The sequence below is a fragment of the Emydura macquarii genome, unplaced genomic scaffold (assembly GCF_026122565.2).
Source record: "Emydura macquarii macquarii isolate MOO-44397 ecotype Brisbane River unplaced genomic scaffold, CSIRO-AGI_Emac_v2 contig_2292, whole genome shotgun sequence".
NCBI lineage: Eukaryota > Metazoa > Chordata > Testudines > Chelidae > Emydura > Emydura macquarii.
Window position 1 is genome coordinate 3,102,599 of NW_027132429.1, and position 12,053 is coordinate 3,114,651.

Below are 12,053 nucleotides of genomic sequence, written 5' to 3' on the forward strand. Positions count from 1 at the left end.
GCGGGGGTGCCCTCCCCCACTCTGCCATCTTGAGAGGCTACTCCTCGCGCTCCCCATCCCCCTCTGTACGTATCGCGGGGGGGGGCTGTCACCCCCTTACCCCTCACGTTATGTTGCTGTGTGTGGCCCTTTAAGGCCTACGCCATTTTGGGCGTGGAGCGGAGGGGGTGGAGGGGGGAAACAAAACACAACGCATGCGCACTGGGCGAACGCGGGATCAGAACTCGCGCTCCCAATGCCTCTGTCGGCCTCCTACTCATGCGCAGTAGAAGCAGCGCAGAGCCGCCGGCCACTGATGCGCATGCGTATCGGCCGCTGCTCAAGAGTTGGCGCCCAGGGCCTAGGCCTGTGCGCACGCGCAGTTTCGCGGACGAAGCCCCCCCTGTCGGGCACCGGAAGTGAGTCAGGATGAGGGCGGAAGTGGGTGTGTGCGTGCGGAGTGGACGGAGGCGCCGCGGCGGCTGCTGGAGGGTTCCAGAAGAGCCCAGCGGGAGCGGCCGTGGCCGGCGCGGCCCGGGCGGCACCATGGTGGATTACAGCGTCTGGGACCACATCGAGGTGTCGGACGATGAGGACGAGACGCACCCCAACATCGACACGCCCAGCCTCTTCCGGTGGCGGCACCAGGTGCGGAGACCCCCTCCGTTCCCATGGAGACCGGGCCCCGGGAGCCCAGCCCCACCCCCACCCCCGGGGTGGCCCGTCTCTGAGGGGACCCTGTCGCTATGGAGACCCGGCCTTGGGAGCCCCCCCCCTCCCCCCGGGATGCCAGGCCAAGGGGGTGTCTGACCTTGGGAGCTCTCCCCGGCCCTGCGGAGATCTGAGGGGAGCCACCAAGGGGTTGTGGGGTTCAGTCCTAAGGAGACCCCCCACCCTGAGCGGCCCCCCACCCTGAGCAGCCCCCTCCTCCTAGATGGACCGAGCAGTAGGCAGGCCCCTGCCTTAGAAGATCTTCCCCGGTATGGAGGCCTCGCGCCTGCCCCGGTAACATGCTCCCAACCCAGAGTCTTCGGGATCTTCACCGTGGGGAGCCCGCACTGGTTGGGACATGACCCCGAGGGAGCGTCCCCGTCAGTCAGGATCCCTGCAGCCACACGGGGCAGACAGACCAGCCTGCCCCACGGCATTATTGAGAGAGGAGCCCGCTGACATGTTTCCCCACCCAACTTCGTGTATCGCTGGGATACCTCTTGGATTCCTCTTCTCCCCCCAGCGAGACTCTGCCTCCAGCTGGGGGCTTCTCCCTCTGGTCTCCCTGAACTGGTTCTGTGATCCCTCCCCAGGTCTCTACCAAATGGCTCTCACAAGTGGGGCTCCTGAGGCCCCAAGGACACATCCCATTTCAGCCAGATCAACCCAACTCTTAGTGGTGTCTCCCTCCTGTCCCTGGCAGGAGGAAGCCAGCTGGCCAGGGACAGGCAGTTCGGGGCTCCCTTGGAGCCCTCACCTAACTTCAAGATGGATCTTCCTTGAGAAGAGAGGCTCCTTCAAAAAATGAGGGAATTCTCTAGAGGGAGATTGCTTCCTTCCAAGGTGAGATTTCCCCTGGAAACCCATCTCCTCTCTGAGGTTTTTCTTCACCTTAACCAGGCATCATCTATAGCAATAATGAGCACATATCGGGTACTTCAATATGGTGACTTCAGTATCTGGGAAGATATTGGAACCAATTATTATACAATCAGTGTATAAGCACCTAGAAGATATCAGGGTTAGAAGGAACAGCCAGCATGGATTTGTCAAGAATAAATCATGCCAAACTAGCCTCCTTTTCTTTTTTTGATAGTTACTCTCCTAGTGAATAGGGGGAAGCAGTAAATGTGATATAGTCGACTTTTTGTCAGGCTTTTGGCACAGTCCCATGTAATGTTCTCATAAGCAAAGTTAGGAAATATGATCTAGATGAAATTACCATATGATAGTACACAACTGGTTGGAAAACTGCCCTCAAAGAGTAGTTAATGGTTTGCTCTCAAAATGGGGGTTTTAGTGTTGTTCGATATTTTCATTAATGACTTGGATAATGGAGTGGAGAGTGTGCTTACAAAGTTTGCGGAGAACAGCAATCGGGGAGGGATTGCAAGCACTTGAGAGGACCGAATTAGAATTCAAAACAACCTTGATGCTTTAGAGAACTGATCTGTAATCAAGAAGATGAAATTAAATAAAGACCAGCACAAAGTACTGCATTAGGAAGGAAAAATCTAATGCACAACTATAAAATAGGGAGTAACTGGCTAGGTGGTAGTAGCTGAAAAAGTGTCTGGGAGTTATAGTGGGTCACAAATTGAATATGGGCCAAAAATATGATGCAGTTTCCAAAAAGGCTAATATTGTTCTGGGTGTATTAACAGGAGTGGTGTATATAAGACACAGGAGGTAATTGTCCTGCTCTTATCCGCTCTGGTGAGGCCTCAGCGCAGTACTGTGTCCAGTTCTGGGTGCTACACTTTAGGAAAGTTGTAGATAAATTGGAGAGAGTCCAGAGGTGGAGGTTTAGAAAACCTGACTTCTGAGGAAAGGTTATAAATCCTGAGCATGTTTAGTTTTGAGAAAAGAAGACTGAGGGAGACCTGTTAAGTTTTCAAATATGTTAAGGGCTGTTATAAAGAGGACAGTGATTAAATGTTCTCCATGCCTGTTGAAGGTAGGCCAAGAAGTAATGGACTTAATCTGTAGCCAGGGAGATTTAGTATAAATATAGGGGAAATTTAGTTGGGGTTGGTCTTGCTTTGAGCAGGGGGTTGGACTAGATGACCTCCTAAGGTCCCTTCCAGCCCTAATCCTCTAGGATTCTAAAACCTTTTTAAGGCTAGTTAAACTCTGGAATAGGCTTCCAAGGGAGTTTGTGGACTCCTCATCATTGGGATGTTTTAAGAACAGATGGACAAACACCTGTCAGGGATGGTCTTCGTTTTACTTAGTCCTGCCTCAGGATCTGTCACCATTTAATGGGGCTGGGAACACACTTTGCTGGCTCAGGGAGTTCTGATCTTGTTTATGAGTGTCAAACTATTGGGAAAATCCAGTTTTATTCTGGATAAGCTGGGGGTTTTTCACCTCAACTGCAGAGGTGGTATAGATACCAAGACCAGTCTCTAAGATTCTTGAATGTAGGCAGGGCACTTTGCCTATTGTCCTTTCCTTGGGTGTTCCAGGGATCTGAGTAGGGAGTGCCATGTTGAGGTCCAATAATGATTCTGCCACTCTCTTATGCTGAGAAAGTAATTTCACTTCTCTGCCTCAGTTTACCTATCTGAAAAGTGTGGATAATACCTCCTAGGGGGAGCTGCGATTGGGGGCTGAAGTCTTGGGAGCCAACTGTGGAGTGTTTTGGAATTCTGAAGTGCTACATAAGTACTAAGTACTGGGAGATAATGGAGAAATTAACTGTGATCTTCTTAAAAACCTCTTTCCCTGAGTGACATGCATCCTTGTTTTGAGAGTGCATGTGCAGTGTGAGTAACTATCTCAGCCAGGGTGTTCTCCCTCCAAACTAGCATGTCATGCACAGGAAGGAAGGATCTCTGCTCCATGTAGAGAAATACGTTTTTCTCCACAGGGAGAAGAAAATGGGAATTCATCTCTTGTTTTCCAGGCTCAGAGGAGGAAGAAATTGTTTTCCAACAGCCCAACAAAAGCCATGTGCAGTCTATAGCAAACAAAACCCTAAGGATCTTAGAACTCTCTTGAAAACATTAGCCTGTAAGGGAAACACAGCAAGCGTGTGTTCAGTAGTTGACTGTGGGGGCTTTGGAAGGAAGACGTTGGGCTGGCTATAGCTAGGGGACACAGACTGAAACAGAACAGAGGGAAATTTGAATTGAATATCAAGGGAATCTCCAACACTGTGATCCTAAGGGATGTGGTAGAAATCTCATTGCTTGAGGCAGTTGCACCTAGATTAGACAGAGGCCTAGAGATTTTATGGTAGAGAACAAGTCTGCCCTGGCCTGTCAGGGCAGATGTCACGGGGATCAGTAGGACTCTTCCACCGCTTAATTTTCAGCTTCTACAAATTGCTATTGCAGAGGAGAGGAACAGTCATTTCCATTCTGTGTCCCTGCTGTGGCTTCTGGGTTACTACTGATTTCTCGCACCACATGCTTTGTCGAGTGTAACTGGAGTCTATGCAGGTGTGCCAAGCCCTCTGGAAACCCTAACTAGTAACTCTCATTTAGCAGCACAGGCTAGCTTTGTGTGTGTGTGAATGTCAGTATAGGATAGGAGACACACAGCTAAAAAGTCTGTTTAAACCATATACAAGCAGCTAAATGAGTGAGTGGTTGAGAGTTCAGCTCTCTACAGAGGCAGGAAACTGGCCAAACACTTGGTGATATTGGGAGTAAGCAAAAAGTCCCAGCCGATGAGATGGGCCCTCCAAAAAAGTGAATGGGAACCAACCCTTCTCTGGTATAGAAGATACTGCCCTGGTGGTATGACTTTTGGATACATACAGCTGGGTATGTGTAGTACTGTTCTGTTAGATCCTATCAGGCTTAGACTCATCCCAATGATCGTCTCTTGTGTGTGGTACATGTGGCGAGGAGAGGGGCTTCCGGTGTTACTCAAACAGTCTGCACTCTCCTCTTTGTCAGTAAATTAGTTGTTTCTTCTATTCCAAGAGTAAGTGATGAAGAGTATTTTTAAAAAGCTGTAAATTGATGTTTGCAGGCCCGAGTGGAGAGGATGGAACAGTTTCACAAGGAGAGAGAAGAACTCGATAAGGGGTGCAGGGAATGCAAACGGAAACTAGCCGAGTGCCAGAAGAAAATAAAAGATCTGCAGGTGACAGATGCGGAGAGCGGGAAAGGGGAGCTGCAGAGACTTCAGACCGAAGTGCAGCAGCTGAAAAAAGAAGAGAAGAGCTGGGAAAAGAAGATAGAGGAGCTGAGGAAGAAGGAGAAGAACATGCCCTGGAATGTGGACACCCTGAGCAAAGATGGCTTCAGCAAGGTAGGTCTGAACTGTGCCTGGGAGAGGGAAGGAGCAGGGTGGGTTTCTGGCCGAGGAAGCTGCCTTGCAAACATGGCATCAGAGCTGTAGTGCTGGAGCTATAGCGGGCAATGCAGCAGCTCCATGAACCAGCCTCCTTTGCTCTCTTGCAGAGTGTTTTCAACGTCAAACCTGAAGAGGAGGAAGAATCAGAGGAGCAAAAAGAGAAGAAACACAAGACGTTTGTGGAGAAGTATGAGAAGCAGATCAAACACTTTGGTGAGTTAGCCAGCTGCAAGGGCAGGGCTCTCGGGCAATGGGAATGAAAGCTTCAAAAGTCCCTTTTGACTTAGAAAAGGGCCCTGGGTTAGCGGGGTTGTGTGAGACTCTCCCAGCAAAGTGTGTGATGTGATCACAGCGTAGTTGGCTTCCCTGGAATCTGTTTCCCCCTGCAGTAGACTTAGAAAGGAAAGAATGTGCAGCTGGGGGGCCTATCTGTGGAACTCCTTTCAGATGCATGTGTAAAAGGCCTGTGGTCTCCTAACACAGCCCACTCACCATTTCCTTCCTCCTGGGACTGGCTTTTCTCCTTAACTTCACTTGCAAAGCCCTAAGGCAGGACTCTGTGAACCATCATCAAACTATAGCATGTAGGCTCGCTCCTGAACTGGCTCTTTTTTTGAGTTCCACCCCTGACTTTGCTAGACCTTCTATGCCTCCTAACTCTTCACTATCTTAATAGTCCTGAATTAGAGCTTTTCTAAGATGCCCTTCACCAGAACTCTTGAGCTGCTCTGAGGTAGGGAAGCATTACCGCCATTTTGCAGATTTGGAGCTGAAGTACAAAGGATGAGGTGACTTATCCAGGGTCACATGCAGAGTCTGGCAGAGCCAAGAAATGAACCCAGATTTCTTGAGTTCCAGTCCAGTGCCTTAGCCACTGACCCATCTTGTTTTATGAGCCCCTCTTGCTCTTATTGGCCAGGTGAGTCAGCAGATTAGCTCTGTCTTGCCACATCATTGAGTCCTGTCCTGGATTCTTCCTTCATGCTCCTGATGCTTGGATACCAAAGTAATAGGCCTCTAATAAATACACTTGGTAAATTCAGCTGGGCGTTCTTCAGCTAAATACTGCAACCTTCCTGTCACAGTCACTTGTTTCCCTCCCAACCGCCCCACCTGATGACAGCGCAACCTGCCTTGAGTAGGGCCCATTGCCGTGAAATGCAGCCATGAGAAGAAGTTAATCCAAAACACTGTTGTGCATTTTATCTGTCTTAGGTACTTATTTGGCCCCTTGACCTTGGAGATGGGGAGGTGCTCAGACACCGACACATTCATCTTGGCCCAGCTGCACAGATAGGGCAGTGAGGCACAAAGGCCCAGACCCTCAAAGGTATTTATCCAAATACCTAAGACTCAGTGACTTGGCCAAGGTCACACCCACAACCTGCCACAGAAGAGGGAATTGAACCCAGGTCTCCCAAGTCACCGGCTAGTGCCCTGACCACTGCCCCCATCTTTCCCCTCGATCAGGTGTAACCCTGCCTCTTAAAGTACCACTGATCTCTCTAGCCTTGGCCAGACTCGGTTTGAAACTGTGAAGCACCAGCTTTGTGGGTGGGCTCTTCTCTCTGCCCATGTGGCAATGGGGCTGTCTGCTGCTAACTGTGGCTCTCCTGCTTTGAAGGGATGCTACGGCGCTGGGACGACAGCCAGAAGTATCTGTCTGATAACCCGCATCTTGTATGTGAAGAGACCGCCAATTACCTGGTCATCTGGTGCATTGATCTGGAAGTGGAAGAGGTGAGGCTGCTGTGTTTCCACAGGAGCTGTGAGTGCACCCTGAAATCCTGAGAGCCGGGAGGGATAAATCCGGTGTGCCCTGCTGAGTTCTGCCTCATTCAAATTTGTGGTGGGTCAAGCTTTCACATTAGAGGCCCTTTCCTAATGGAGACATTGCAGTGTGGCAACAGGGCCGTGAAAGCGTGCACCCACGTGGCTGCATGCCATTCCAGTGCATTCGTTTCCCCCATTGATGCTGTTGTTCCCGCTGCCGGTTATCTGATCCATTCTCTTACTGAGTCAGTGTAGGTTGTCTCGCAGCCAGCTGCCCTCCTGGGAGCCAGCGTCTCTTTAACCAATGGCCTCCTCCATTTGCTTAAAGATGGCACTGACAGTTGAGGAATCCTAGCAGCTGAGTCCGGAAGGGAATGGGCCAAGCACTCAGGCTGTAATGGCCCTCTGCCAGCCGGTGTCCTCTTCCCACTGCCTCCCTGAGCAATGAGGGGCAAGGCTGCAGTTGGTGGCGTCTCGGGGCCTGTTGGAATATGCACACGCTCTCCTGGCATGCGCCGCACAACTGAATGCTATCCAGGGGCTCCACCGTCCTTGAAGCCACACGTGCCTTTCCCCTTTCCCCTCTAGAAACATGCCCTGATGGAGCAGGTTGCCCATCAGACCATCGTGATGCAGTTCATCCTAGAGCTGGCCAAGAGCCTGAAGGTGGATCCCAGAGCTTGTTTCAGGCAGTTCTTCACCAAAATCAAGGTGAGTTCAAAGTCTTCCTCACCTGTGCCATTTTCTTTCCCTTTCCTCCTGTCACGGGTGGGGGAGAGGGCTGGGTGGTTCCTTGCCTGAAGTCAATATAAAAGCAGCCGACAGTGTGGAACTCATTGCCACAGGATGTTGGTTAGGTCAGGGATTTAGCAGGATTCCAAGAGGGGTTGGACCCATGGATTACAGGAATATCCCAGTTGTAACAGTTACGGGTGTAAACCTGCGTCAGGGTTTGACAAATTCTGTTAGCTGTTAAGAAGACATCTTCATGGGGCAGATCACCCCACGTCTGCTTCCTGTGGCGTTTCTTGTGCTGTCCTCTGCGGCTTCTGATGCTGGCTCTGGCCAGAGAAAGAATCCTGGGCAGGTGGAGCTACAGGCTGAGCCAGTCTGGCAGTTCCTATACAACGCGGTGACATCCTTCTTCTTTCTCACTCTGACCTCTCTGGAGAGAGATGGCCCAAGGCCCACGGAGGAGTCGGGTTTCAACGCAGTCGGAGGCTCTCCCAGCTGCCCATGAGCAGCGCTCTTGCTCAGTAGTGGGAGTCTGGGCTGGGTCACCGCTGTGGCTAACAGCTAAAACTGAAGATCCTTCTCCTTTGTCGCTGGGCTTTCTGGAAGACACTTGGGGAGCTGCCTCCTCTGAGGCCTGTGCCTGGAGGGCCCCTGAGCGCAGAGAACGTGCCAGACTTTAAGCTTTATCACTCCTGCTCACTCTACTTTTTTGTGCCCCTGGCTGCGTGTGCTCAGCCATCCCCTGCCTGCGTATGTGGGGCTGTGCTCGCTGTCGTGGCATTGGGCTGTGCTGAAGCGGCGGAGCAGAGAATGCCTTCCTGCTGCAGCAGGTGGCTTTTAATGAAGGGAGCACTTCAGCCCCTCCCAGCATGGCAATTAGCCTGACTGAATGGGGGGTGTGTGGGGGAGCTACCCTGGCTCACTCTAGCCGGGGCAGAGGGGTGCGTAATCCAGGGTCAGCCACGTCTGACGTGCCCGGCTGGGTCCTGTGCCCTCTTGGCTCCTTTGTTAATGTTCTGGCCTCTAACTCCCCCGCACTGCTCCTCCCTGCTCGCTGCAGACGGCTGACCAGCAGTACATGGAGGGCTTCACTGACGAGCTGGAGGCCTTCAAGGAGCGGGTGAAAGGCCGCGCCAAGGTGCGCATAGAGAAAGCCATGAAGGAGTATGAAGAGGAGGAGCGGCAGAAACGGCTGGGCCCCGGTGGGCTGGACCCCGTGGAGGTGTACGAATCCCTCCCTGCTGTAAGTAGCCTGATCGCTGAGCAGCAGCTCGAAGCGAGAGCAGCTGGTGTTGGTCTCACATCTTGGCCGCTACGGAAGGGGGTTTCCTGCCCACTCCCTGTCCCATGTAGGGCACTTATCTGCCCCATTTTTTGGGCAGCTTGCATGCTTTGATGGGTTTATCCTCCCACCCCCTAAGGTAGGAAAGCCTTATCCCCATTTTACAGGCGGGGGCGGAGGGGCACTGAGGCACAGGGAGACTGACTTGACCGAGTTTGGCAGAGCAGGGAAACAAACCCAGGTGTCTGGGCCAAGTGCACAGTCTGTGCTGCATTCCCAGACCTTGGCTCCTAGCTGAGTGGGAGCACAAGGTGTGGGGCTATGGAAGGGGCCCTGTCCCAGACCAGCTCAGCATGCTCCCCTCTTCTCCCCCCAGGAGCTACAAAAGTGTTTTGATGTGAAAGATGTTCAGATGCTGCAGGATGCAATCAGCAAAATGGAACCTGCTGTGAGTATCCCTCTGGGGGATGGGATGTGGGGCCCAAGCTGCAGGCCCAGAGTGCCCCATGGCTGAGGCACAGGAGGGGATGAGTCTGCTTTCTGCTGCTGTGACTTGGGGTCCGTTCCCAGGCACATTAACACGTCTTCCTGTGCAGCTGTTGGCTTCTTCCCAAGTCACTAATCGCCAACCAGCCAAGTGGTAATGGGCCCTTGGCTAGAAGGCTGCAGTGCAGTGGATGGAGGCGGGTTCTGGGAGGAAGCGGAGACCACTGGGGTGTGAGGGCTGTGCTAACCTCCCTTAGCAGCCATGCACTGTCTGCGTTCCAGGAAGCTAAATACCACATGCAGCGCTGCATCGATTCGGGGCTCTGGGTGCCGAATGCCAAGACGGCGGAGGGAGCGGAGAAGGGAGGCGAGGAGGCGGAGGCTGTCTACGAGGAGGTCAAGAAGGAGAGCAGCGAGGAGGAGAAAGGAAACCTTTGAACTACTAGCTGGAAATGCGTAAAGCAGACTGGCCCCTCACATCTCCCCCAGCGCCACCATTCTGCCCCCTCCCTCCTCCTCCTGCCAGATTATCCCTCAGGATGACACATGCTTTACACATGCAGACACTGTGTGGATGTGTGAGCTGCTTGCTGGCTGGCTCTGTGTCCAACGCCAAGCCCTGTGCTGCTTTTGGGGAGCAGCCAGAAGCCCCTGTGTTACCACCGGCGAAGTCCATCGAGACAGGAGCTGAAAGGGACTTGGCATGGCAGTTTAGGTTCTAGGTCTCGCTCTGGTGATGCCAGCCAGTCAATGTAATAGTTACAAATGTGCCGTTGTATCTTTGCTGTTGGTAACCAGTAAGGCTATTACATTAATAAAGAGCGTGGAGTGGACCTGCTGGCACAGAGGGTTGTAAGCTGCCGTGCTTTAGTTGTGGCTTCTGAAAAGAGAAATCGACTCAAAAAGTCTTCCTCTCCCCAGGAGCCCAGTGCTGGGAGTCTTGCTGCTGGCTTGCCTTTGAACAAATTGGCCTTCTATAGGCTACAGAAGTCCTTGGTGTCCAAAACAAACTCTGCGGTCTGCCAGGGCGCCGTGGAGGGCCTGCAGGCAAACGTGTCAGCCACCCTGCATCTGGGGGTAGCTCCTATGCCACCTCGGACCTCTGCCAGTGTGTGCTTTGGTGCCTGCAGGAGTGGCTGTGCCGTGGATGTGCGTGGGGCTTAGGCCCAGCTCTGCTGACCAGCACTGTGGGCAAGCAGTCTCTTGCTTACCATACCGGCCAACGGAGCCAGTAGCGCTTCCCTGTCTCTGCCCTGCACTGTCCGAGGCCATGGCTGACTGATTCACCGGTAGGCCTGGGTAGTGCACAGGGCATGGAGCCTATGCCAAGCTGCAGGACGACAGTGTATTGCCACCCTCCAGGGATGCATGTGCTCAGCTGTGTCCCTCCCATCTGTCTGCTCCCTGGGTAGCCATGAGAGCAGAGCTTGTCTGGGTTGGCCACGCTGTGCCTGAGGGCTCTGTTATGTCTGGTGCTGCCGTGAGCTTTTCCAGTGCCACGCTCTGATTCTTCCGCAGGTGGCTCCATGCTCCTGCGATCAGGACTGTGGGTAACCAGCTTCCTTTGCCCCAGTTAGAGGTGGGGGCAGCCCTACAAGGTGCCCTGTTAGAATGGCACAAGGCAAAACCCACCTGCCTTTTTAACAGGTAAATACCATGTGTGGGTGTGGCAAAGCAGTGCCTAGGCGGTAGAGTATAAATGGGCTTGGAGAGGCCAGTTTGGCACTGGTCCAGCAGGGCTCATGCTGTGCTGACTCCACACACAGATTTCATTATGTGATTCCTTTGCCTTGAGCCGGGCACTAAGGCGTGGGCATTAGGCCCAGGTTCTGCTAGTTCCGGCCAGTGCTTGTTGACTGGGATCCAGGCACAGAAAGGCTCCACGCAGCAGCAAAGACCTGTTGGAAGCCTCTGTTCCCCCCACACAGCCGGCATCAAGGGCGGTGAGACCAAAATGCCGAGAAAGGGGGGCAGGCACAATCTCATCTGCAAAAGCTGGAGAGAGAAGAGGTGGCACGATTGTCTGTCTGTCAGAGCATCCTTCCCACGCTGCTGCCAAGCAGGTGTTGAGCCACGCTCAGACCATGGACACGGGGAAGCTTTGAACCATGTCGGGTTAACAAGCTGGCATAGTGGTAGATGGGAGTCTAAAATCAGCATACACACCAGTGGGCCTCAGCATGTACTGGATGGAGATCTGCTGTGTTCGTTTTGCTGGTGGGCTGCAGATGAGATGCGGACACTGAGTCTCTAGCTGGGATGCTTCACTTCCTGCATTTTCAGAAGCTGCTGGGGAGTGAGAGGACTCTGCTGACCCAATAAAGCCTTTTCTTGTCCCATTCCCTAGCTTCCTACCACGAAATACACTAGCTGTTGTGTAGGCAGAGCTAGTGCAGGGGGATGGGAGAGGGAGGAAGGTTGAGGGGGAAATACACACACAGGATTGTGGTGCACAAACAAATAGAAATTTCTGAGCAAAGTGCTGGAAAACTGAGCAGCTTGTTAAGTGGTGTGTCCCATTGCTTGTGTGGGGCAGAGAGGTACCAGTGATACCTGAGGAGGAACACATCCCTGGACACGTCTTTTCCCTTCTCTGGTCTTCCATTTCCCCATCTGTAAAATGGAGATAAAATATTCTCTCCCTTCACCTTAACTTCTGGGCATGAAGCCCCCGTGCAACGTGTGACGTTGCAGTATGAGGCTGAAAGCCACGCGGTGCTAAAAATCAACATGTCGCAAGATCTGTGCCCAGAGGACTAACGCCTGCTTTTAAAGT

General features: G+C 52.6%; 1 protein-coding gene across 1 annotated transcript; it reads left to right on the forward strand.

The window, feature by feature from the left end:
- Positions 1–409: 409 nt before the first annotated feature.
- Positions 410–10,746, forward strand: CDC37 (cell division cycle 37, HSP90 cochaperone). The gene is made up of 8 exons (XM_067560616.1): positions 410–627; positions 4,675–4,956; positions 5,109–5,214; positions 6,626–6,741; positions 7,363–7,485; positions 8,570–8,752; positions 9,168–9,239; positions 9,560–10,746. Exons 1-8 carry the CDS (start codon positions 526–528, stop codon positions 9,713–9,715), a joined length of 1,140 nt encoding a protein of 379 aa, XP_067416717.1. The 5' UTR covers positions 410–525; the 3' UTR covers positions 9,716–10,746.
- Positions 10,747–12,053: the final 1,307 nt, after the last annotated feature.